The sequence below is a fragment of the Buceros rhinoceros genome, unplaced genomic scaffold, assembly GCF_000710305.1.
Source record: "Buceros rhinoceros silvestris isolate BGI_N320 unplaced genomic scaffold, ASM71030v1 scaffold285, whole genome shotgun sequence".
Classification (NCBI taxonomy): domain Eukaryota; kingdom Metazoa; phylum Chordata; class Aves; order Bucerotiformes; family Bucerotidae; genus Buceros; species Buceros rhinoceros.
The window spans coordinates 48,015-75,249 of NW_010413177.1; the positions used below are offsets into that span (position 1 = coordinate 48,015).

Genomic DNA, 27,235 nt, shown 5'->3' on the forward strand with positions numbered 1-27,235 from the left:
AAAGCACCTTATCGCCATATGCCAAGTAACAGTAACAGTTAAAGAGCAAGGACATTGATTCTAACCATACAGAGTAACTTGGTCATAAAACCACTTAAAAAAGAAGCCTAAAATAAAAGAACCTTAAGCCACCTCTATATCTTGAGTATATTTTTTTCCACAAGAAAGAATGAACTGTAATGGACTCACTGTAGAGGACAAACCACCTCCCCAGACCCACATGCAAAGCTCTGTACCTGGAACACCTGGCTCGCCTTTTTCTCCTTTTGCTCCCAGCTGTTTTGGATCAACTTTTCCAGGTGGACCTGGCAGCCCTGCTTCACCTTTGATGCCTTTTTGTCCTACTGGTCCAGGAAGCCCTGGTGGGCCAGGTAATCCATTATTGCCTACAGCAGGGAAAGGCAACAAAAGGGGAAAAATATAATCCTTAATGCAGCCTCATATTTGTAATGCTCTTTCTTACAGAGGGAGCCCATTCTGATTCCAGATGACTCTGTAAGCCAAAGCTACTAACTGTCGTCTTTCTGCTGCTTAAAGCAGACTTTACAAGATACTTCAGAAATACTGCCGTACTTCAACGCCATCAATCCAGAGGTAGTGTTTAAAAAATAGCTAACACTTTGTGACATCAATTAAAAACCAGGAGTGACTGAACGCTATGGATAAAACTGCAAAGCAATTCTGAACATCAGCACTGTCAGAAGAAGACAGCCTAAGCAGATCCCAGGAATGAAGATCTAGATGTTGGTATTATAAGCCTCTTTCTACACAGAGCGCGGAAAGCAGCATCCTGCATTCTGTTCAGAGGCAGAGAACACAAACATTACCTTTCAAGCCAGGCAGACCATTTCTTCCAGGAACTCCTGGAGGCCCTGGAGGACCGGGAGCTCCCATGACGCCCATCTCACCTTTGGCACCTAAATGCATCGAATCACCATTTTCAGTCTGAACAAAACCTCAAAACCGATCAGTACCTAACTTGTACTTTCCTGCATCTCTGCAGGATTTGTTAACCAGCACATGCATATAAAGCCTGTTTTAAGGGATTTACAAGCACTTAATTCTTATACAGATCTAAATCAGATAAAATGACACTTGAAAATTGCAGCAATTTTCCACAGGTAAGTCCTGGGAAGAAAATTTGCAGTGCACTGTTCTTTATGGTAGAAAGTGTATTTATACCTCTAATAAGTTTAGTTCCCTGGTTTGAAACAATTTATTGAAAGCCAGAAAGACAATTGGGTACACACTATTAGAATCTTCTGTATTGTCTCCTCTCAACTTTTCAGATTTCTATTCCATAAGGCGAAACAGACTGTCTTAACTGAACAGTCTAACACACAGAATAAGGAAATTAATATTTAAAACTGTGTTGGATTCAATTGATAATATTTGTAATTACTTCCTTTAAACAATTTCTATTTCTAAACTGTGGCCAAAAAACCCAAACCCCACAAAATACATCAGAAAAGTGCCATAGCAATGACAATCAAAGTCACATTTTAAAGTTATGAAACAGAGTAACACAGAAAATATTTGAATCAAGCTACAGGGAAGAGTGTAACGGCGACAAAGATTTTAACAAAACAAATTGTTGTGATTTTTTTAAAGAATGAGATGTAATAGTTACATGTATCCAGCTTTAAATGGTTAGGATAAACATCGAAGTTCATAAAGCTGGCATGCTTAGGCACAAAGAGCATCTACCTGTAACTACCATTTGGTCTTTGTCCACCGGTAAAAAAAATGTGAACTTACCTGGAAGCCCGGGTATTCCATCCCGGCCAGGTGGTCCAGGTGAACCCTGAGGCCCTGGGAGACCAGGGGGTCCCGGGTATCCTGGGGCACCTTGGTCTCCTGGAGGACCAGGAACGTCGAAGCCTGGAGGACCTGGATCCCCTTTCTCCCCTGGAATGCCCTGCAACCCTGGACAATGTTGTTAATACACAATCCATTAGGAAAAAGTAAGGCAAGGCTGAGATCTGTTTGTCTCTGGGTGTAGCACTGCAGTCCATTCCTGACACTGATGAAAATCATGCAATTCTTCTAAAGCCATTTGGTTTTTGATGGCTTCCAGGTGTTATAAGGCCATATTCTCCCAAAGAGAAGCATTACTAAAATTTTACCAAGTTGTAGCAAATGCAATTTAAAGAAAAAAAATTTTGAAAGGAAAGCAACCCTCTTCACAACCCTTTAAGTCTGATTAATAAAAAGCCAAGACTGATTAGACTGGTTTGTATTTCATAAAGTATTGAGATTCTTACAAGTGTATTGCCATTAAAGATTCCATTTTACTACATTCTGTGTAGCTATGTAACATCAGCTGAATATTTTTGAAGGGCAGTGAAATTCTGCATTGCATTACATTTCCTTGAATGGAAAATAGAAATTGTCAAAACACGCGTGAGATTGTTTAACCCTGATGATACTGAGCTCGAGGCACTGCTGAGGCAAGCACACAGCTTGTTTCCCTCCAGTGCACTGTATCAGTGAAGATGCTCATTCTGGAAACGTAGCTGACAAAAAAGAATTATTCTTAAATCTGAAGTTAAGAAAAGGCTCTGGTAAAGAAACACAGTACCTGGGGAACCTGAGGTTCAAAAGCCAACGAATTATCGCTCATCAGCAAGTTGAGACAGGTAGCAGTAAGGAGTTGCAATAGTGGTTAAGTTCGGAAACAAAATAAAGCACATAGAGATTAGAACAAAGAAAAAGATCTACCCCAAAGTTACTGCAAACAGATCTAAGACCACAACAGTAATGCAGTTAAGAGAAACCAGACTGTAAGGGAACATGGGAGATCTTTTGAAGAAGTGCAGCCACCACTCAGCAGCTCACCACTTGGTGAGATATTTTCAAATATTGATAGTACATTTTAAAAATAAAACTATTTTTCCATCTCTCCTTGTCTAGAACTCTCTTCACAGCTGGGGAACATGCTTTTTCTGAACTACTTCTTATACAAAACTGTCATTGCTGGACACTGGCTTGGACACCTTCTGAACTCCAGGGCACACCCTACCCGTCAGCTTCTTGCTGCTCTGCATCACATTCTGCTAAATCCCTTCAAACAGGGATTTTCAAGAGATTCTGCTTCTTTATAACACAAATGCCCCTCTTCTTCCCCATTCTTTAAGTTCTATTATGCAAATTTATGCCTACAGAAATGTACATTGCACATTATGTGCCCCAGCATAGTCCGAGAGTGACAAGACCATGCCAAAACCTCCTAATAACAAGATTAGGAGTGATGTCATGATGTACATGAAAAAGGCAGATCAAGTTTTCTTGATAGTCCAGGCTGTAAACTTCTCCATTTATTTAATGATAAGCACGTTCCCCTTTGGCAGCAGCTTCCTCCTAATAACAAGATTAGGAGTGATGTCATGATGTACATGAAAAAAGGCAGATCAAGTTTTCTTGATAGTCCAGGCTGTAAACTTCTCCATTTATTTAATGATAAGCACGTTCCCCTTTGGCAGCAGCTTCCCACTCCATTAAACTATGGTGTCATGTGCCTGGAACTGCTTACGAGAAACAGCAGTACCAGAGGATGGACAGGGTCTGCACATGCTCTGTGTTTAAGAGGACTCTATCAGCAAATGGAAAAAAAATGATGAGAAAATTATATAGACAACACAATAAATTCTAAAGTAATTTGTTAAAGTTATAAAAAAGGAACGTTGAGTTACTGTAAGCTATTTGAAGAAATGGTGGTGCAGAGAAAGAATTCTGAACAGGGAAATCCTTTCAAAAATTTTCCAGGTTACCTGAAAAAGAGCCCCAGAAGCTTTACCCTAATGTTGCATACAGGATTAGAATCAAAACAGCTTAGTAAAACAAACAAGAGATGGGAGATGAGAATGTAAGGCATTGTGAACAAAACAGAGCCAAGGGAAATAACAAGGACTTCTCAAAGAGGGACCATCAACCATGCACTAGATTTTAGAGCCACCATGCTGTTAGTAGCCACAGTAAGTCAGTACAGACACGACGAGTGAAAATATAAGCATTTCAAATCCACCAAGTCTAGTAATAATTGTGCATTTGTCAAAATCAGTATTTTTCAGAATAAATCAGTGATCATGTGAAATACAATGAAATTCTGGCTAACATCAGAAGAGATGTTAGAGCAGGACAAAACAACATGCATTGGACAAAACATTCACACCCACACTAATACACCCCGCCCCTCCTCCCCGTACAGCCTGTGCTGCCTTCTGTTCCAGTTCGGTCTCGAGTGCAGCCACAGGTTCAGGATGGTACAGAAGACCCGGCAAGGCAGGCAGAGGACCCAGCTGCTGGCTCAGGGAACCTCTGTGCCCGTTGTCCGGACCCCTTCTATCCCCAGCTCTTTACACTGGACACATTCAGCGCTCACTGGTGCAGCAACCACACATTCCTTTCCCCACTGGGAAACTTGTAAAAAAAATATACTTAAACATGACCCACATGTTATGTACGTGATTAGAACTCAAACTCCGTGGGCTCGCTTACTCAAGTGCTTACCCACATTCCAGTTAAGCATTTGCTGAATCTGAGCTCACAGTTCATAAAGATCTGGATATGATCAGCCGATCCGTGACCCACGGCTGACAGTTGGCCACGGACTGTTCAGTGTGCATTGCAAACACCACCAATCCCAGCATCGGCATTCAAACACATTTCAGAGAGTGTAGCTCACAACCATGCACCGAAAACTATTGAACAGGCATGGCAAGAACCAGGTGGGTTTTGAAGTGTTTCAGCAGCAGGCATGCTGAAATCCCCAGAGAACGTTCTCACTGCGGTGACTGCCTCACGCTTGCACCATCAGGAGCTGGTGCACAGCAAGCGCATTCAGTGAATGAAGGGCAAAAGGAACTTCCCTAAACAAACCCTGTGAACAGAATGACGTGCATGCATGCACAGGTACTCTCTGTGCCCGAGATGGAACAAGTTCACATCTTCACCAGTCGATTTAGACAAAAGACAATATTTCTCCCTTCAGAGACATATTCCTAATTATCACTATCCTTAGAGTTACTTTGTCAATCTACTTTAAACCTATGAGGACTCATAAAACTTGTTGGTTCTGCAGGAGCGTGGGGGAGTCAGGAACCCCAGAACACAGGTTTCTGTAGGAGGAAGTCTAAAGCTCTTTTCCAGGTATGCTTACAACAGGATGTATGCGTATGACCTCTTTTACTGGCAGGAATGAACCAGCTAGTTTGGAATACTCGTGTTTTCTTCCCTTTCCACATTAACTGAGTTTATAAGTAGTGAGTCAGCTTCCAACCAGAAAAAGAAAAAAGTGCCGAGCTATGTCAGGGAAAACCTGAACTACTCCCTTGATTTTGCACTCACCATGGAAGTAGAGGGAGGACAAATAGCATTGTCGAGGGGATTGAGTTTGTCTAGGGATTTTTTGCCAAACTAGAAACTAATTTTTCTAGATAAAAAGTTATTTAAAAATACTTCTTACCCAGTGAATTTGGGATACAGTTTGGTAGCTAGAAAACTGCTTTGGAATTTAAGAACCCTCTTGCTATTTGAAAGCACAGCAGAAGCAGCTAAAGGCAGGTTTCCTCCTCTTCTACACCCCCAAACCGCTGCACTGACATTGTGCTCCCTTTTGTCTTGTTCTGATGAGCACTGCAGTAAGCACCTTCACAGAGATTTTGTCACTATCTGTGCACACCACTTTCTAGGATTTCTGCTAAGGCTCTAAGTCTTCTCCACAGCAGGAGTTTACACCCTCGAGACCTCTCTATGTTGTGGAAATGGCAGGGCTCAATAAAATTCCACTTCCGATTTCAGTAAAAAACTGGCAAAACAGCCAAGCTGTTCAGCATCCTGTGTACTTGCTTGGTGTACACCAGAAACAACCTAGGGGTACCATTCATGTGAGTTTTACCTGGGGGGCCAACAGGACCGGGAGGTCCTGGAGATCCAGGTGGACCTTGACCACCAATGCCAGGGATGCCTGGTGGGCCTGGGAGTCCTGGTGGTCCACTTGGTCCGGGGTCACCTGAAAGAACACTCTAGGTAAATAGTGAACTCAGTTCAGAGATCCTTGCTCTCAGCAGCAGAGTGCCAGCACACTGTGCTGAAATCTCACCCCTGCACACAAACGAACACAGATGTAACACTTCAGAGGCTATTTCTGAAAGGCAGAGATTTGTCCTCACTCCGCGTGGAAAGCATGCAGTTTACATTTCTAGGCTACACAGAGACATCTTACTGCCTTATCATCCACACTGAGCTCCACAGATGCTCTCCCACAAACCAGGCGTGCTTTGCAGTTCTATGCAATGATTCACCCAGGAATCCATGAATTGCACCCTCTGCACGTTGAAGCACAGTGCATCTAAATGACAATTATTCTACTGAAAAAGTTTTACAAATCCTGTAAATGTGGGGTTATTCAGAATACAGCCTTTCAGATACCGACCCACAGCTTGATATTTACCCCTGTGTGCTTGTCTTTTGAGAACATGAGCTGCCATTTACACAGGTGTGTCTGAACCGGAAAAACGGACCCTGACGATACTGCTCTGAAGTCAGAATTGCTTGTATTTAACTGTCGTATGACTCCCAGCACACTGGTATTTTTTGAAGCTCAATACAGAACAGAAAAGGGAAGAGTTCTCCATACCTTTGGGCCCTGGAGTTCCATCAAAACCTGCCCGTCCTGGGAGACCGGGGTTCCCTGGGAAGCCAGTATCACCTTTAGGTCCCTGAATTCCTTTGGCACCCGGCAGTCCTGGGGGTCCAGGTGGTCCTGGAACTCCAAATCCACGATCCCCCTGTAACAAATTAACAAATTTTTTAAGAGGGTTTTTTCTAAGTTTAGCCTCTCCTAAAAATGTTAAAAGTAGCAAAGAAAAAATGTCCACCATCTTAGAGTTCAATTCTTTTTTCCTACCCTCACTCAAACATCAAGTAGATAGTGTGACTTCCCCACCATCAAAAGCTGACAAGAGGTGAAATCCTTCCCACCAACTTCCCACTGATGCAGAAGAACATCTAAGAAAGTGAAGTTTTTCATTAAACAAGCAAACACAGACCTTCTGTCCTGGGAAACCAGGTGGTCCGGGAGGCCCATCCAGACCTGGGCGACCTGGAGTTCCTGGAGCTCCAGGGGGGCCTGGAGTCCCTGGGAAACCTGCACATGACATGGAGGACATCAGAGAGAGGACACCAGTGAGCATTAGAACAACTCTTAGAGAAATCCTTAGGGCCTATGAAAAGTAATCTCTGAAAAGAGGTTCTGTGCTAGCTGAAGTGTACTTGAGGGGTACCCGTTTGGCTGAGAGAACTTTTGAGTGTACGGTCTTTGCCACAGAGGATCTCCGGGACTCCTCACAGAGGAGGGCTATGTTGTGTGCTCTTAGCAAAAAAACCAAACAGTTCACATCAGAAACATTAGATCTTGAGGCAGCATTTGGAGATCATTTATTGATTCAAGCTGAAATATTCATCGCTTCCCAAAGTTCCACCCATTTACTTCTGCATCCTTGGTTCACTGGAAAATGCAAAGCTACTGTGAGGAGCAGGACAGTGAACAGAGGAACAAGAGCTCAGCAGGTTTTTTCCCCTGATGCTTTTGAGACTATTATAAAGATGTATAAATTCAAGCCAAACGTATTTTAAAGGATTCTAGAGACAAAAAATCAACTTAATAGGAAAAAGCAAATAGACACGACCCTCTATGTCCCCCCTTCCAGCCAATACAATACAGTCACATGGCTGTAAACATACCTTTAGGGCCTGGTGGACCTGGCAGTCCAATGCCAGGAATACCTGGCTCTCCCTTTGCACCTGGGATTCCTGGTAAGCCACGCTGACCTGGCTGACCAGGATCTCCTGTAAAAAGAAGAAAATCAACATAATTATCACAAGAATAATTATGTCAGAATAAAAGCTCTTGGAATTCCCTTGATATCTAGTTGCTGCTTTACCTGGAAGACCTGGGTCACCATTTCTTCCTGGAGGACCAGGGGGCCCAGGAACTCCTGGTTCTGTAATAGTCTGGCCAGGTTCACCTTTTGGACCTAAAACCAAACAGAAATACGTATCACTCAGCAGGAGCTTCTTTTCTGCTCAAAGAAAAAAGATGTTGGTCACATCCCAAGCATACAAAGAACTTAAACACCAGCAAAACTTTACCCAGCAGGCTGTCTGCCCCTGAGCTCCATACAGCACTTAGAGGCTTAGAAGCATTGTTTAATACTAAGACAGTTTTCTTGAAATGTTATTTTTTTCTAGCTTCCTCCTAGGTACGATCATGTGAATAGTTATTTTCCATAGCCGATACCAGCACTACTCGATCAGGATCTGTGTAGTTGACAAGAAAGTTACAAAAGCGAATTTGTTCAAAGCAAGCCCTTGTTTACAAAACCTGTTTAGCGCAGTGTTATGAAGCCTAAGCCAGATGGTGGGCACTACGCACTTCCACTGCCGTCAGTCGAGAAGGAGAAGCTTCTCCAGAGCAGAAGGGAGAGCCCTGTGCCAATAGTAACATAGCACAAATTCCGGTCACTTCACGATTCTGTGATGACCTTCTCTAAGGGAGCTTATAAATACTAGGTTTGACACTCTGAAAGCAGCATTATGTTCTCAGAACTGTCCAGAGCAAAAGGACAAAATCTGATCTTACAGCTTCTGCTCAATAGCACATAGAGACCAACTCACCTGGAACTCCAGGAGGCCCTGGACGGCCTGATACACCTTGGATGCCCTTTTCACCAGGTGAACCTTGTGGACCAAAACCAGGAGGCCCAGGAAGTCCTTTGTCTCCAGGAAGCCCTGGTATTCCTGGATCACCTGGAATACCCATTTCTCCTTTGAAGGCAACACTGCCCTGAAAGAAGGAAAAAGCAGGACTGGAAAGAGGAACATGTATTTACTAGCAAAGGAGTAAAGTGTTTCATTGCTTCTGTTTTGAAACTCTTTGGTAGTTTCCGTCCTTCTAGCTCCCAAGGCTATTAGCTTTTTTACTAACACGGTAGAGATAAGTCCTAAACCTAGTTACTTCATTCTTCACACTGCATGGGTGAAATCTAGACAATGGCAGAAGGGACCATGTGACACGACCCAAGAGAAGTCTCAGCTTATTTTTAGAGGCATGGACAGATGCAGGGAGTACCCCTATATCATCACTAGATTGGTGCTGCTGAAGAGAATTACTACATTAGACACACCCAAAGTAAGTGCATTTACCAGTCCTCTATCTGCACTATGTTAAACGCATCACAAAGACTTCCCAAAACATCTGTCCAATCAAAGACAGCATAAAATCGAACTCACAGGCTCCCCCTTAGGGCCAGGTAGACCTGGTAGTCCATCTCGTCCAGGAGTGCCATCTATACCAGGAAGACCTGGAGGTCCTGGGAAGCCGGGATCTCCTTTGTCACCCTTCATTCTTGGAGAAGTCAGGACATCCCCTGGGTCTCCTTTAGGACCAGGTCTCCCAGGGGCACCTGGGGACCCTGGGAATCCCTGAGAGGGAAGGAAAAAAAACCCACCAACAAACAGTTTAGTTTTTCTATCACTTCTTCTCTGAGTTTAGCACAATATAAGAATTATGCATTCAAGCTAGTTATGGACAAAAAAGTAAGTATTGGACAAGATTATTAGTATCTACTGTGCACAGATCTACCAAACATGCAGGACAAATGAGACTTTTTTCGCCACCAGAACATAACACCACCACTTACTGGTGGCCCTACAAGGCCTGTTAATCCAGGAAGCCCCTTTTCACCTTTTGGTCCAGGAAAACCAGGAGAACCTGAGTAGTACAGAAAAAGATAAAAGAAAAACATAAACCTGTCTCATAGAATCACAGAATGGTTTGGAAGGGACCTTCAAAGGTCATCCAGTCCAACTCCCCTGCAGTGAGCAGGGACATCTGCAACTGGAGCAGGTTGCTCAGAGCCCCAAGGTCCAACTTGATCTGGAATGTTTCCAGGGATGGGGCTTCTACCACCTCTCTGGGCAACCTGGACCAGTGTCTCACCACCCTCAGCACAGAAAATTTCTTCCTTAGATTGAGTCTAAATCTCCCTCTTTTAGTTTAAGCCATCACCCCTTGTCCTGTCACAACAGGCCTTGCTAAGAAGGTTGTCCCCATCTTTCTTACAGGCCTCTAACTACTGAAAGGCCACAGTAAGGTCTCTCTGGAGCCTTCTCTTCTCCAGGCTGAACAACCCCAACTCTCTCAGCCTGTCCTCACAGAAGAGGTGCCCTCTGGTAATTTCTGTGGCCTCCTCTGGACCCTCTCCAACAGGTCCATGTCCTTCTTGTGCTGAGGACTCCAGAACTGGATGCAGTACTCCAGGTGAGGTCTCACCAGAGTGGAGCAGAGGGGTAGGATCACCTCCCTTGACCTGCTGGCCATGCTTGTTTTGATGCAGCCCAGGATACTGTTGGCTTTCTGGGCTGCAAGCACACATTGCCAGCTCATGTCCAGCCTTTCCTCTACCAGTGCCCCCAAGTTCTTTTCGGCAGGGCTGCTCTCAATTACATCATCCCCCAACCTGCATTGATACAGAGGATTGACCCAGCCCAGGTGCAGGACCTTGCACTTGGCCTCGCTGAAGCCCATGAGGTTCACATGGTCCCACTTCTCCAGCTTGTCCAGGTCCCTCTGGATGGATCCCATCCTTTAGGTGTGTCAACTGCACCACTCAGCTTCATGTCATCTGCAAATTTGCTGAGGATTCACTTGATCCCATTATGTCATTGATGAAGATCTTAAACCAGTCCCAGTACAGACCCCTGAGGGACACCACTTGTCACCGATCTCCATCTGGAGATCAAGCCGTTGACCGCTACTGTGTAAGAAGCTATAAATACCGAGCATGCTGTTTGCATAAGGTAATAGCTAAGCTGTTTCAAAACCAGGCAAGGTTTTGTCTGTTTTTTTTTTTTTGGAGAGCTTGATTTTGTTTGAGCAGAATAAAATTTGCAACTCTAAGTTAAATCAGTAGCATCACACTTTAAAAAGCTCCAGCTCCCCTATTGTTTCAGGAATAACAAGTAGCAGAAGTTAATTTCTCTCTTTCAGTTAAATCTACAGCAGGCCACAAATCTTCAATACGCAGCATGTTTGCAAGTCTGTCTTTGATCTAAGAATTTTTGAAAGACTAGATTTTCAAAAAATGAGAGATTAGTGTACACATGTCCAGCCTGTTTCCTCCTCATGTTCCCCAGCGGTGCAAAACAGGACATGCACAACTTTGTACTGGAGCTGGCAACTGTGCATCTGAATTTGTACACAATACACAGAAATATCATTAGCACTGTGCACACTCAGATACCAAAGTGACTTTATGGAATATATTAAGCAAAATAGTGGAGGCTACAGCCTTACCTGGACTACCTGGAGGTCCTGGCGGTCCCCTCTCCCCAGGAGGCCCAATTACTCCAGTTCCTATGCAGTTGAAGCATGTGTCTCCTTGATCACCTAAAAAGATTTGCATCGAAAAAGCATACTTGAGCATCAGATCCTAGAACACATTAAAAGAATTCAGCATAACAGTAATTGTTTTCTTGCTATGGATCTATGGTACCAAGTCCAAAATGACTATTTTACGTAATTATATGTCTGCTTAAATATTAGAAGGCTTCTTCCCCATGAAATCTAAACAAAGCTTTTTGGTTGCTAGGACTCAGACAACCAATTATTAGGTATGATTAGCATTTATTTAGAATAGTGCAAAATAAATTAAAAACAAACAAAAATACTTTCAATAAAAAATAAAACTGTGGACTTTTTTCTTTGGCAAAAGAGTCCTCTTCTAAAAGGAGTACTTGTAAAGTACTTGGCACTTCAAACTACAACTCACACATATATCAAAATTTCAACTTTAATTAAACTCCAAGAGCGCAAAATAAATACTGGCAACATTTCATAGATTTGACAGCAGGCTCAACTTAAAAAAAGAAAAGAATGGTTTCAAGAGGCTTAGGAATTTCCTTCGCATACCGACTTTTCTGACATTCATCTATGTAGTATATAAACACTTCATTTAGGATAATTAATTAATCCTTACAATTACCATGAGGAATTGTACACGCTTTTCTGTTTGAAAGGAGTACAACATTAAGTGAGAAGCCCAAAGTCATCTAGGATGTCCATGGTTGAGCTAGGAAAAGATTCTCACTTACCCAAGTCAGCATCCTCATTGCAAGGTTGTCTTTTTGGAAACAAGGATACACATTAAAGATGTCTGTCTTTTCTTTACCAAACAAACTCACTGTAGACTGAGCAACTCAAATTAGGAATCTCGCATTTATAATTTCAATGTTGCTTTCCATAGAAAATGTCAAATTTATTCATGCAGTATAAAACTTCTTCATGCAGAGTTGGCAGCTGCTGTTACAAAGTACTTAGTCTCTATCTACCTGGGAGTTACTCCTAAACCTGAAGTTCCACTTTAATCATGATCCATGATGGGCCCTGGCACTGGTCATACACTTAGTCACTTGGAGATTCCTGAGCTTTAACACTAGATGAGCTTTCTTACTCAAACAAAATATCTGACTCAACCCCAATGGGAGGGGACATTTTACCCTTATTTAATGCAGGCTTTATGCTGTTTAATGAGCTTTAACAAAACCAGAAAAACAAAGATAGCTGTGACACTCCACCTTTTTGGCCTCGCTCCCCTGTAAAGCCTTGTTGTCCTGGAATTCCTGGAGGACCTGGTGGCCCCTGCTCACACAACCCTTCACCTAAAGAGAATTGGGAGAGGTTTAATGATCAGTTGGTGTTAGACTGACAGCAGCACCAAACACGTGTATTCAGTCCTTCTTAGTACTTGTGTAGATATTCAATATACCCACACAATCACAGACCAAACATTTTGGCAATTCAGACACAGGACTGCTAATGAAAACCCAAAGTAATCCAAACTCGGAAGGAAACCATTAGTGATGTTACACAACAATCACCAGTTCTGCCTCAGAACGTCAACTGTCTCCCACTACTTCCCACAACCGTCACGCTTCCATCTCTACACTACATTCTGCTGTTCAGCCTCATACCATAAAAGCACGAGTAAAAAGTATCAGAGTGAGGAGGCTTAAGACGCCAATGCCATCTAAATTCCTTCCTGAACCTTAGCCCTCTCCACCACAGCTTTCCAGTTCTCCTACTCCACCTCCCATTCCCTACTTCCCCTATGCCAAAAAGGAGCTAAGAGCCTCTACCCAAAGTGACCACTCTCAAAGTTAATTCTGTGTGGTCTACACACTAGAACATTTTTAAAATGAAATTGGAATTCTGTGACACATTACTCCATGACTCCTGGTATCACAGCTCTTGCCAGGGAATAGTCCCTCCAACCATTTATTAGATCCTATCATGAAAGCTAAATTTACCAAAGACAGCGTTGAAATGTTTAACTCCTGCTTTATGCACAAATTTTAATGTAACTTTCATTAGTTTAATTAAATAGGATGTAACATAAATTGGAAAAATACTTGATTTTGTAAATCTGCTTGGCTTGGGGAGGACTATCATTATTGTGTGAATTAGCACAAAGGTTCCACAAGTCTGACAGGATTTCTTCTCCTGATTTGCAATGGGAGCAACCTGGAGAATGTATATGAGTAATTTGGAATCTCATGGACTTCAGCTGCTAATAAACAATATCTTTGGAGGTGAAATTAACGGAGCGGAAAAAGAGAGGAGCGGAAAAAGAGAGGAGCGGAAAAAGAGAGGAGCGGAAAAAGAGAGGAGCGGAAAAAGAGAGGAGCGGAAAAAGAGAGGAGCGGAAAAAGAGAGGAGCGGAAAAAGAGAGGAGCGGAAAAAGAGAGGAGCGGAAAAAGAGAGGAGCGGAAAAAGAGAGGAGCGGAAAAAGAGAGGAGCGGAAAAAGAGAGGAGCGGAAAAAGAGAGGAGCGGAAAAAGAGAGGAGCGGAAAAAGAGAGGAGCGGAAAAAGAGAGGAGCGGAAAAAGAGAGGAGCGGAAAAAGAGAGGAGCGGAAAAAGAGAGGATGTATTTCAAAGCTGTTCAGTCTTTTCTACTTGCTGTCTATCTGATCATCACTTACCAGAAGGAACAGATGGTGCAGGTGGCCCTGGGGGACCTGGTGGTCCTGGAGGTCCCCGTGGTCCATCAGGTCCTGGCTGCCCAGGAATAGAAACGCCAGGTAAACCTGGATCTCCCTTCTGTCCTCTCTCACCAGGCAAGCCAGGTGGGCCAGGAGGTCCAACAGTAGTGATCCCTAAGAGGGGAAGAACTTAGTTCCTTGACAGCTCAAAGGTTTAAATCACCTTTTTGTAAGGATAACAATGATATATGACGAATAACATGCTACAGGTTAAGACTGCATCTTTCCATGTAAGTACTCCATAATTTCTTTCATGGAATCAAACTACATGTTGATGTGCAGTGTTTGACACATGCACGTTTTGCATTTTCAGGGACTTAGGTTTGAAAAATTGACCCAAGACTCAACAGCTATGTTTATGAAGGAACTAATGTTTATGAAGCACTAATGAAAGGAAGTATTGATGAAAACAAAGAATATTTACAAGCTGCATCATCAGAATCATAATGCTCTTCTCTGTGCATGTATAAGGCAAATACAGGTATCATCGCCCACTCCCACTGCAGACTCAGATCACCTCCTCCTTTAATACTGGCCAGTGTATAGTAGAGACTAGGTTTGATGGCCAGGTACTAGACTTCTGGTACACACTGTCTCTGTGTAATGCAATGGATAACGTAAGTTATAGGTACGTGATACGAGATAAATTATCCCTAAGACCATTAAGCTAGTATCTGTTTGACAGCCCTGATGATTAGCACCCTCTGTTCATCACAGCAGGGGCCATGAATGTTCACAATTCCCCATATTTTCCCCATAAACTATGGGCCACTCTTGAGGTCAAAGGTGGCTTGAAATAGTTCTACCTTCACTGTCAAAAGGAGTGTGAAAAGATTGTGAAGCTGAATGTCCATTCAGACATTTGAGCATACCATTTATTTCTGTGCTTGGTCTCCTACCTGGAGAACCTGGCAAGCCAGGTGGGCCTGGCCTACCAGAGAATCCACGCTCGCCTTTGGCTCCTGGAAGTCCTGGCAATCCTTTGCTACCTTTTGGTCCCACGAGTGCATCAACGCCTGGTCTTGAAACGACCTATAAAATGTTTCATGTTCATGTGAAACAACTCGCCAAGAAAAGAGTCACAGGAACAGCAGAGAGATGTGAGGAAGAAAAAGTTCAAAGTACTTCAAACGTTACACAGATGACAGGATGCTTTTCCTGCTCCACTGAATTACCAGGTAAAATTCCAGTAAAGAGCATTCCCCAATGAAAAGCACGTTTACTGCCAAGCCAACATGGTTAGAACAAGTTTAGTGAAGCTGACTCAGTTTCTGCTGGTCAGAGGTTATAGTCTAGCCTTGTGTTGGTAACCTAGCAAATTTTAGAGCTCAGAATCTACTTTTAAAGATGGAAACAATCATTTCTATTAGTGAATATATTAAATCTTTACTTGTTCTGTTATTGTTATACCTGGAGATGGGACACTCAGTCACCCAAGAACTATGATGAAAAAACACTGTAAACCAAATGGAGAAAGAAAAGATCAGCAACTTACGATTCCAGGAGGACCAGGGGGACCAGTGTCACCTTTTTCACCCTACCAATGAAATGAAGAGCATTTTTTATACTGTGCATTAGTACACAAGGAAGTTATTGCAAATATTCCTCAACACTGTCATAGCACAGGCAACATGATTACTACTCAGCCAGAACTGAACTCAGTGATGGCAGATTTTCAAGCTACTATAGCAACAATGACAAAAACCTGGCATACCTTTTCACCATCTCTTCCTGGAGCACCACTTATTCCAGGTCCACCAGGTAAACCCTTCAAGAAAAGAGAAAGATAATTACGCTCAGATCTTCTCTGTATCAGAAGAAAAGCTTATAAGGAGTCTGCTCAGATTAGAAATATATGAGTTACTCACATCCCTACCAGGGTGACCAGGTTCTCCATCTTTGCCAGGCTTTCCCTTCAAAGACATAAACACACATTGAAATAAAATGCTTCAGCAGTGAAGAATTATTATGGAAATTACGTTACTTATTTCCCATTTTTCAATAGACCAAACTTTCTCTAGAAAGCAGTCCTTGTGACAAATACATATGTCCTGGGTTCAACATGGAGGAACCGGATGCTCCCATGTTGTCCAGCATCCTTTCGGTATGGGGGAAAATGCCCCCCTTCTCTGACAGACATCAACCAAATATATTCAACGGAGTTATCCAAACTGAGGTTTTGTTTTGAAAACCAGAGCACAAAAACATGGCAAGCCTCAAAGAAACATTGTGTGAATACAGCGCAAAATGGTCTCCAGTTAACTATTGTTGTTCACTGTGTTTAATAAGCCCCTTTAACTTGAGAGAAATTGTTTCTTTGGAAAACAGATCCTAAATCCTAAACACTAGAACATTTCATTTAATTAGGAAATTAGTATAATGTGATTGGTGAAATTAAATACAAACATTATGTTTGAATTTTAACTCGCTTTTAAACCAAATGCAATTTTCTGGAGAATAGTATCAATAATTTGCAGTTAAGTTTCACCACAGTGCCGTGATCAACTCCCAATCATAGAGAAGTTGATAACAAGACTTGACAGATAGAGTGTTAGAGTATAATGTGATTTGTGGATCCTGTATTGTTAGTGATGGGTTCTGATTCTCAAAAATGAGGTTTTACGATCTCCTGTGAATTTGCAGAACTACCTGTTTGAGTCCATATAGTGGCATTTTTATGAGTATATCTGAAATGGGTTTGAGCCACGCAGAACCCCATGGAACCCTGAAAGGCAGCTTTAGGGTAACTTAATAACAAAGCTGCCCTTTAAGTATGCAATGTGCCCAAATTCAAGGCATAAACCAAAACAAAAATGTCAGTAAACAAACTTTTGGTAAAAGGCATCTGGCATACTCCCTCAGGACTTTTATCCTTTTGGATCTTTGCAGATTTATGTGGTTCCCCTTCACTTTTGCAGAGAAAAGCAACTTGGAAAATACCATCCAAAAAACCACTCAAAATATAATGAAAATTCTGACTTTGCCCATCCGCCTCACTTGTTGTGTTCCTTAAAGAAGGCAAGTCAAATCCTTCCTACAAACCTTAGCAACTAAGAAGGATTTTATCTAGAATACCAAACATTTGTTTCCACTGTCCTTATCTCCTGTGGAAACTGGAAAACCTATCAAACATGTTTTGAAACAGTGTTTATATATTGTCCAATTAACCTGAGCAAGATTTGTGTCTTGGTTTTCAAAGGGGGCCACAACATTGATGAAACTACGGGTGAAAGTGAAAATGCAGAGTGCTCTGAGCTGGTAGCAGCTTGTTGTTTCTTCGCTGATCCAGCCCAGGTTATTTTCATCCTGTTTCTTAGCACTTCTATAACGTTCCTCAGCTCTGAGATGTGAAGTCCAAGTAAATTTAGGATGGCTTTGAGTCTACACAGGAACAAAGGGACTCATGCTATCCATCCCTACATGCAGCTATCCTGACTTGTGCCCTCCCCACGTGGCTCACAAACTGAAGCAGTCTCTCGGGAAGTGACAAATTGACTTTTGGTCTTAACATGCAGTGTTCAGAGACTTGGTTTTGTGACTCACCTGACAAAGAAATGCACTGAGAATGAGTTTACATAGACCAGCTTAAACATATACCACTTTCGTGCTGCTTGGCAACCCAGTGCATAGCAAACTGAATGATGACCCTCTCTAATAGGAAACAGAAAACTGCTGCTTCAGTCAAGCAGCCCAACAACTCTGAAGGTTTCCACATGTACCCAGAAAACGTTATTCAAATGATTTTCTCCTGCCCCCAAAACTAAGATCTACATGTAGGTAATTCTACCAGAAAGCACTTAAGAGATCCATAGCTAGAAGCACTTTCATGAGCCAGATGCATCATCTACTAGTTTGCCATGTTATGGATTAAAAAAAAAGTCTTACCCAGAGGCTGATGGCCCCACCCGAATTCAACATTTGCTTAATTCTCAAAAATAACACTGATTGGAAAAATAAATGTTTGGTTAAACAGACTACTTACTCTTTTGCCTGGTTCTCCTTGCTCACCTTTTTCACCTTTTACGCCACCGGGAAGACCCTGGACACACAAACATTATCTTACACAGAGCCCACAAGCCAGAGCAGACTGAATTTACAGTTCTGATACAGATGTTACAAAAAAAGAACTAAAGGAGGATTACTCACAGGAGGGCCTTGTGGCCCAGGAAGTCCTGGTGGGCCTGGATCACCTGGAATACCCTGTCAAGCATGGGCAAAGAAGAGAATTAAAGCCTCCATCACTCTCTAGTAGCTCGGTTGATTTTTTTTAAATAGAATCTTTTTTCCTGTAACCTAGATTTCCAAGGTAATATTTAATCTTTTCTGTGGAACTTCAAATGCATCTATAAATTTTATTAACTGCTCATCCTGTTTATTTAGATGACTCACTCCCCTATGACACAGCTGCCTCCCTGTGTGCAGTACAGCAGCTGGTTTGGTGGCCTGCAGCTGCTATACAACAATAAAAAGGAAGAAAAAAAGGAAAGAAAGAATAAATGCAAGATCTTGTTGAAATGACAGGAGCAATGGTTGTTAGATTACTGGTAATTGCTGAAGTTGTGAGGCCATCAGGATCGATAATGCGCTTGTCAGAAAAGCGTCACAGGATCACTGTGTTAAGAACTTAGGTTTCTATTTTGCCTTGTTACACCTTTGTACATCTCTTCGCCATTAACCTAAAGAAACGTTACAGGCTATTGAATCCACAGAAGGTTTCTGTGCAGGGTTTGTTATCTATACACTTGATTTTTCAGTCAGAGATCACAGGTGAAGTTACACACCAGACCTTCATGTGTATTTCACAAAAAAGTGTAATGTTGAAATAACAATCCTTGTTAATATTGGTCAAAGGCCATGTGCTTGGACTGTCTTTGTAAGCCCTAGTGCTTTAGAAGAAATGTAGTTGGAATGCTTTTATTTTGCACGTTTATATAATTTAATGCCAGTGTAATTAGTCCTTCAGAGGTCCCTGATGACAGAGGCAAATTACTCCAACCCTAATAGAGTGAGATGAATTTTTGCTTCAGCTACAATGTGGTCAATACGTCACCTTGTGTTTTCCCAGACCTATAATGAAACCACACGAAGCTGCTCTTTACCTTCCGTCCTACCATCCTGTAAAGCAGATACAAACCCAAAGACCAAGACCTTTCTAGGATAAGGGCGCAGTGCAAACGTACATCAGCGGGTAGCTCTAGATACTGCCTCTATGATGCCTAACATTCTGAAAGGAAGGGTAACAAATGGTTTTAAGATGAAGGGCAGAATTGCCCTACACCCTGCCAAAATAAAATACTGCTGTGCACCAAGGCTTTCTTCTCCAACACATTTCCCAAGATGAAAAAGTGGAAAGGAAGAAACTGCTCCACATATGGATAGAGGAAACTAACAGTTTAAAGCTCAGTTACCACAGTGACACTTGCAAAATAATCAGAACAAAAATGATCACTTGCCACTTTTGCCTCAAAATATCCCCCTCAGCTCTTCTATTACTCAGGGTGATATCGGAGAAAACCACAGAAACTTCAAAGAAAACAAGAAATCCAGGTACCTGTGATCCTGCTGGGGCTACTCAGAGTGACTACGACTGGCACCCAGAATCAAACGGCACTGAGAAATGTTCCCCAGTGAAGAAGAAAGGAAAAAAAAAAAAGTAATAACCTGAAAACGGCAACTCTGCCAATGACTTTTTGGCATTTACGGGTGGGGAAGGATTCACACATATCAAACGAACGGTTTGAGCTTACTGTCACAACATGGCTTGATATTTACTTTTGGGAGGCCAGAAGCGCACCCAGAATCAAACGGCACTGAGAAATGTTCCCCAGTGAAGAAGAAAGGAAAAAAAAAAAAGTAATAACCTGAAAACGGCAACTCTGCCAATGACTTTTTGGCATTTACGGGTGGGGAAGGATTCACACATATCAAACGAACGGTTTGAGCTTACTGTCACAACATGGCTTGATATTTACTTTTGGGAGGCCAGAAGCAGATCTTGAGGCATTATTAATGACAGAAAAAAAAAGGAAAAAAAACTGACTTAAAATTTTGAAAGACTTCTTCACAATGGATGTCACAGCTGGTTAATTAATGGGGATCTGAATCCCCACATGGCTTTGAAAACTGCAGTCTGGGTGTTCCAATGAATGAGAATATTTTAACTGCTTTTATTGTTACTATGAACTTCCTTTAAGGGAGTTTAAGAATAGTTATTTTACTAAGGGAAGTAACTGAGCTAATGTGACTGGCATGCCTTCTATTAAAGGAAAAGGCCTGAAATATTCAGAACTTTGAGAAAAATAATAGAACCTCTGCAGTAACTGCAGAGTGAGTATACAGGAGCCAAACCGACAGAGGCTGCGGCTCAATCTCACACTCACTGCGGGTGGATGGTTTCCCACTCACCTGATCTCCTTTCTGAAACTCAATGTCATTTGGTCTCTTCTGTTCTCCAATTTGTCCTGGTGGCCCTGGAGGTCCCTGAAGACCTTGTTCACCCTGAAGTGCATGAAGATGGCAGTTTGTTAGAGGTAATACAAGCCAAAATAGTATGTCTAAGTGTTCCAAAAGTAATAAACAAAAATATCATCTTGATCACCTACTCACTTTTTCACCTTTGGGTCCTTGGAAATTCAAACCCATATTACCCTGCAAAAAGTATAACTCATCAGCCCTTAGAAGTTGCAAATGAACAGAAAGAAGAAAAAAACCCACAAACGCAAAAACCAGTCCACCACCAGCCCCTTCAATAAGGGAAAGACAATACCTTAGGTCCTGGCAGCCCTGGTGGACCAGGAGGTCCCTGTTAAAAAAGGAAACAAAACCCAGTCATTTTCAAGCACTTTACATGCCCCTTTTTTGGGGGGAAAATACACCCAAACTACCGCCACGAACCAAAGATAACCAGTGATGCTACTTTGACTCCTGCACATTACATCTGCATTGACAAGACATCTTGCCTTCCTGAGTTATTCCTCATGCTATTCAACTTCAGAAATACATAAGAAACTAGCTCTTCCTTTTAAGTGTGAGAGTCAAATAAAATTGAACAGATATTAAACATTAAGGAAAGAATCACCCTGATCTAAATAAGCTAAATCTTGTCCCTCGGGTTTCACACAAATAACAAGCCTGCACAAAGATTCAGCCTGACTTAAAGTAGAAAGAGGTCTGGGAACAGGCTGTTTGAAATGTATCACGTTTAAATGTGCACCGTAGCAGCTGTGGGGTGAGCTGAGTGCATGGTTGCTGTTGTCTTCACACCAAGTCTTGACTACCAAGATCTCTGCACTTTACTGACCTGCCTCTGAGAACATGAAACAAAGTAGTAACCACCCATTTCACGCTTTATGAGTAGCAGGTCAAAAAACCTTACCGTCAAACCTGGGGGACCTGGAGGGCCAATGGGACCTGGTACTCCCACGGCACCGGGTGGGCCCTGTTGAGAAAGTGGAGAAGGCTATGAGAGAGGCATGTTTTAACAAAAAAAACCCAAACAAACAAAAAAAAAACCCACAGCAAGACTTTCAAGGTCAGGAAGACCCAACAGCTGGTACCCCGTGCCAGTCAAATCAAAGGAGCTGACCACTAATCTACCAATCTGTCCTTGTGAAAATGCCTAAAGGAGTGAACATTGTGTTAGGGGTGTTGTGATCTCAGCATCCACACATCTCTCTGGCTTGGATAAGGGAATGCTTTTTTTGTTTGTTTTGAATTACTTTTGCACTTTCTTTCTCTTCATGCACTGAGAGAGAACAACAAAACATTTTGTATTTGTGATTCCTCCCAGCCAGAAGCAGACAATAGGGAAGCACAGATCAGAGGAACAGAAATGCTAACAGGCTCAGTCTGGTCAGAATAGCCTGGAGCTTGCCTCTGTACCAGGAAATGGGAGTCTCTGGCTTCTGTCCAGTTCAGGCCGATAGACTCATTTTCTGCTCCCCTTGTTCCTCCACTAAAGCAATGAATGGCTCAGTGGGGAAGCACAGGGCCTGGAGTCACTAGCTGTTTTCACAGAAGACTGCTGGGAGAACAGAAACACTGTTCAGGGGGTGCAACATGAGAAGAACAGCTGAGACACTATCCTCTCTTCCCACCATCCAAAATAGTGGCTACAGCCCAGAAAGGCAGATGTTACTTTCTCTGCCTCAGGGGGAAGAAGGAAAGAAAACTCTAGAACTGATACAGAGAATGTCTAGGAAGGGGCAACAGGCATGGGAAACAGAGAAGCAAATCAGTGAGTACTGCTGTCTGTTGGATAGCACTTTCCTGACCAGGGGTCCAGGCCTCTGTGGGTCACCCTGTTAAGAGCAATGTGGAAGCACTTACTTCCCCTCAAGCCATAAACTAAAGGTACATTAAGTACAAGCCTTGCTTCTCCACATAAACATTTGGTGCTAGGGGATCCAAATGCTCCAGAGGTGCTGTAATGCAAATGCTTTTCATGTTACCTTTCTGGCAGAGCACAGCCTAATAGTACCTCGCGCAACTTACAGGTATCCCTGGAAGACCTGGAAATCCTGGGTCGCCCTTCTGTCCTGGCAGCAAGGATGTAATTATTTCACCTGCTTCACCCTAGAAGAAAGAGGTGACTTTAATCAAAGAATTTGCAGTTCTTTATTACCATTCTGACTCCAAGGGACACAAAGTGGCTCTAAAGATTGAGAGACTCGGGGTTACGCTACACCCTAGCAGTCCTTTTTAATGTAAGTACTAGCTTCTCCAAGAACAGCTCTTCTTAGGAGAGATCCTTGCATATTTGGAGGACTCCTTAAATGGCTAAAATACCAACTATTAAAAGCTCTCTTTTTAGCTGTACAAATATATTAGCATCGATTTAAATTCCAAAAGATTAGGGGATTGAAATACAAATGCTTCACAAGAGACATTCCACTCCATGTGAAAGCAGTTGATAGGACACAACAGGAAAAAAGGCTCATTCAGCTTTTTCCAGTATCCCACCTCATGAGATTAACGCTGCGTGTGCTGTTAAAATAGTCATGCTTAGTGCTCTATATTGAAACACAAATTTTTATTGATTTCAGGGAAGATCTTTGTTTTATGAGTATATATTCTGATCAGCTTGTCTTTTAATACCTTTGAAACAACTGGGAAGAAAAAGAGCTGAGAAAAACAGCTTTACAGTCACAATTTCCAGCACTAGTGTTATACTGTTCTCTCAGGAGTTTATTAGAAAAATTCCGTGGGTCAGGTTTCCTTTCAAATAGATTTGAACCAAAACTGATGTTTTGGTCCATGCTCAAATAGGTCAATGATATAACAAAAAAACCCTTAAAAAATAGAAGGGGTCCTTAAGGTTAAAATCAGGTTATGGGACTATTTATACTAGAGAAAAGCCACCTACATAGTGATCTATGCAGTAGAAAGCTTGTTTTCAAGCGAACGTAAAATGTTGCATTCTTCACTGGGTGTTTTCAGTTATTGTTGCTTCGCCTCCAGCAGCGTTCTTGAGCACGCACAGGTAGACAGACCACTGGTGCAGTTGGGAGTTCAGAGACATTTTGCTAACTTGATGCCTTGCAATACAAATAGACACTGTCCTTCCCATGGAAATGCACTTCAGAAAACAGTTCACTACTTCTGGAGCTACTGACCCAAATTGAGTAAAGCTACTGCAGGATTTCCAGTTAGTTGCACTGGAGTGGCCTAGAAACACTAAGCTTTCCACATAATGTCACTCCAGATTCCAGTGGATGCATGTGGTCTCCCCTAACAGCAAGCAGGTTACTTCTGCCAGACCACACTGCGCACCCACGCCTGGTAAGTACTGCGATGTGCGAGTACAGAACACTTACCTTCATACCTGGCAGACCAGGGGGTCCCTTTGTTTAAAAGAAACAAAAAATAAAAAGAAAGGTCAATAGAAAGAAATCATTAGTGGTTGCAAGTAACACACCAGTCAGATGTACACAATGAGGCAAGCATTAGAGATAGAAATCTAAAAGATATGAAACAGGAGAAATGTTTTTATGATCTTCAGAATCAAAAATTGAGAAGTATTTTCACAGTGGATGTTGAGCATTAAAGGAACCACATCTCCATTTCCAAGCAATTTGTTTGTTTATTGCCTCCTGTCATTCATCCTGTCTACTACATTTCTTTGCTTGTACTTTGGTTCCAACAGCCACTTTGTTGTACAGCCTTGGTTTTTATAACAAAAACACCCTACACAATCTCTTTTTTCTGCCCTGTTAATCACCAGTAAGACTCTTTAGATGTACCAGATGACAGTATCAAGATCCCACTTTTGACACATATGCATGTCGGTGTTTTTTCTGCAGGTGGCAAAGCTTCTCGGCCTGTCAGAATTCAAAGGGCTTTTTATTAGCTTTACCACAGCATGGAGCAGAAAAATCTCACTCTTACTGGACATCTAAAATATTCTGATTAACCATAAAACAATTACTATATTCTTACTCATTAAAAGAACAACTGCAAAAAGAGGCTGATATTTATCTGATTTTTCACAGATCGAAGTAGAAGTCTTTCAGTGGATTACAGGTAGCTAATCCAAAAATCTTTTACTTACAGGAGGCCCTTGTAAACCAGGAAAACCTGGACTGCCTGGGAATCCACGCTCTCCCTTAGGGATGAGGAAAACAATTAGCCAAAAACAAAACAAAAAATTAACAAAAGTAGATAAATTTTGACTGATAGCTCATGACTCCAGAGTAGCAAATTATATTGCAACAAGCTATAAGATAAACAGTTTAAATCGCACAACTGACTGAAACAGAACTGTTCATAGTCAGATATTTCCATGTACTTCCAGACAAAGCAATAAACTACAGAGCTAGAAAACACACATAGTGCTACAGAAGATCAGCTTCTCTTATGGAAAGATCATAATGCGAAGCTAAGTAACATGTTAGAATGAAAGCGGCTCCTCCTAGCAGGGAGACTGAATCAATATTTTCAAAGCAGTATTATTAAAAACTAATACAGTCCTACTGCTAGGGAATGAATTTTCCTTGGTAGCAAGAGTCTACTATAAAGATGATCTCATTATCAGACACTCCTCTCACTCCTTTTCGCTATAAAATTAAGGATTAGAACAAAAAATTTAACCACACTGGCTGCAGAGTATAAATATTGTGTCTTGGTGCTGACAGTTTCTGGCAGAACTTGTGCGTTAAGTACTAGACCATTATCCTTTCTCTCAGATGCGTGCGTAAATCTGAATTATCTTGGAGTTACACGCACAACTCAGTAACAGCAAGTACTACTGCACATAATAAACTAAATCTATTGGCTACAGCCAGGAGAACAAGAGCTCTTTATCATATTCTCGTTGCATCGTTAAGAATTTTAAAGAGATTCCACCTTTGTTCCATTGCACCCTGGGATACCCTGAGGTCCTGGTGGCCCATCTTGTCCTGGTAATCCCTTTCAAGGGGAAAAGAGGAAGAAGAGTTAGCTTGTAGGATGCTCTTCTGTGCCCAGAAGACAAAAGGAAACCGACTTTTATCTGTATAGCTCAGTCCTACTCACAGGAAGGCCTGGTGTTCCGGGAAACCCTGGAAGCCCTGGCGGTCCCTACAAGGCAATTAATCACATATGTTTTAAACAGTATGGTATGAATGGGTGTGCAAAAGGATTTACCAAGATTTTACTAAACGTCATCTATTTATGTGTAAGTCAGGAGAAACATAAACATCTGAATCAACTGTTAAAAAAAGAATGCCATGCTGAACAGCCATCAGGGACATGTCCACAAAACCACAGAGAAGACAATGCAGAACAAATAAAGTAATAGTACGTAGATATGTAGAGAAGATGAACGAACACTCATGGTGTGGAAAATGTATGTGTCCCAATGAGGTCAGAGATGCATCAGTTGTCACCAGCTGAGGGGTCTGACAAAAAGAAACAGCAAAGGCACAAACCCTGAAGGCTTTCCAGACAAACCAACCTCTCCTACATCGACCCTATGTATGTTGTGTCTACTTCAGAATAAATTGAAGCAAAGTTTTTGGCATTTGTTTAGGTCCTGTATAGCAAAACAGATCAAATAAATATTGGGGTTACTCTCCCTAATGAGTTTATGAAGCTAACAAAAGCAATACATAAGATTATTATTTATATAATCTTATATTACTTACAAAAAGTAACACAATCTCTTCTAGCTGGTAGATAAATTAAGTCTTCAGATTTAAGTTAATTTTCTCCCCCCATAAATCACCTCTTCTGTGAGGACCTACTCAAAGCCTGGCAGTCTTTATCCATAATTCCAATATATCACCCTAAAATGGCACCAATACTTACTCTGATTCCTTTAGGTCCAATAGGCCCTGGAAGTCCATCATCACCCTAAAAAACAACAACAGACAAAAAAACCACTCAAGTTTGCAGTCTGCCTTTCTATCAAATTAAACTGAAAGCATGGTAAAATTTCTTCTATGTATCTATAGTAAGTGGACTAGCCGTTGTATTAGCTACCATTTCCTCAGTAAAAGGGTTCAAAATTACTTTATTTAGGGTGTTGGACTTCAAATTGAGAAGTATTCGAACAGCTGATAAACTGTGGCTTAGAGGAAATGTTTTGAGAAAAACCAAAGCTATTTAAGGTCACTCCTAAGCAGATACTGGGCATGTGCTTTCAAATATCATCCTACAGTGTCCTCTTGTGGGCAAACAAGATATACACAATTAAATGTGAACCATACTGCACCACTATTATTTTGTATTATGACATTTAGAGCTTCATATCACAATCTTGAAAAGAAAAGGCATTTATGGAATAAAAAACACCAAAGTTTCTAGTCCAAGACCCCTCACTCTTGTTATATCCCATTAACCTTCTAGTGTGGACTTCCATCATTCCTTATCATCTACCTGTTTTTTTCTGGAGTGCTTCTCTTAGTTTACACTGTGAGCATTTGCAAAAGAAATGCCAGATCCTGGATAATCTTGTGCACATTAAACATTAACGCAATCAGAGGAAGCCTTTTCAACGTTTTAATGCCATATTACACCATCTGAACATTACGATGTAATTCAGTAGCAAATAAAAATAAACTGAAACCCTCCAGGGAAAGCAAGGAGTGTTTCTTGGTTGTCTGTATGTAGGTTCAATGAGGCCTTGATCTGCACTGCCCCACTCAAACTCAGCTCA

General features: G+C 41.8%; 1 protein-coding gene across 1 annotated transcript in view; it reads right to left on the reverse strand.

The window, feature by feature from the left end:
* COL4A5 (collagen, type IV, alpha 5) overlaps window positions 1-27,235 on the reverse strand; it is a gene marked incomplete at its 5' end in the record, with an annotated part of 54,263 nt that overhangs the window by 20,396 nt on the left and 6,632 nt on the right. Inside the window, 30 exons of the mRNA XM_010136614.1 lie at window positions 237-386; window positions 828-917; window positions 1,759-1,926; window positions 5,897-6,010; window positions 6,638-6,788; window positions 7,050-7,147; window positions 7,744-7,848; window positions 7,944-8,036; window positions 8,677-8,845; window positions 9,292-9,483; window positions 9,702-9,772; window positions 11,357-11,449; window positions 12,637-12,720; window positions 14,041-14,214; window positions 15,000-15,132; window positions 15,596-15,637; window positions 15,815-15,868; window positions 15,969-16,013; window positions 18,083-18,139; window positions 18,247-18,300; window positions 20,506-20,598; window positions 20,707-20,748; window positions 20,867-20,902; window positions 21,476-21,538; window positions 22,594-22,674; window positions 23,916-23,942; window positions 24,650-24,703; window positions 25,444-25,506; window positions 25,612-25,656; window positions 26,386-26,430. Of these exons, the coding sequence (XP_010134916.1) occupies window positions 237-386; window positions 828-917; window positions 1,759-1,926; window positions 5,897-6,010; window positions 6,638-6,788; window positions 7,050-7,147; window positions 7,744-7,848; window positions 7,944-8,036; window positions 8,677-8,845; window positions 9,292-9,483; window positions 9,702-9,772; window positions 11,357-11,449; window positions 12,637-12,720; window positions 14,041-14,214; window positions 15,000-15,132; window positions 15,596-15,637; window positions 15,815-15,868; window positions 15,969-16,013; window positions 18,083-18,139; window positions 18,247-18,300; window positions 20,506-20,598; window positions 20,707-20,748; window positions 20,867-20,902; window positions 21,476-21,538; window positions 22,594-22,674; window positions 23,916-23,942; window positions 24,650-24,703; window positions 25,444-25,506; window positions 25,612-25,656; window positions 26,386-26,430 (2,686 nt within the window). The remainder of the gene's footprint in view (window positions 1-236; window positions 387-827; window positions 918-1,758; window positions 1,927-5,896; window positions 6,011-6,637; window positions 6,789-7,049; window positions 7,148-7,743; window positions 7,849-7,943; window positions 8,037-8,676; window positions 8,846-9,291; window positions 9,484-9,701; window positions 9,773-11,356; window positions 11,450-12,636; window positions 12,721-14,040; window positions 14,215-14,999; window positions 15,133-15,595; window positions 15,638-15,814; window positions 15,869-15,968; window positions 16,014-18,082; window positions 18,140-18,246; window positions 18,301-20,505; window positions 20,599-20,706; window positions 20,749-20,866; window positions 20,903-21,475; window positions 21,539-22,593; window positions 22,675-23,915; window positions 23,943-24,649; window positions 24,704-25,443; window positions 25,507-25,611; window positions 25,657-26,385; window positions 26,431-27,235) is intronic.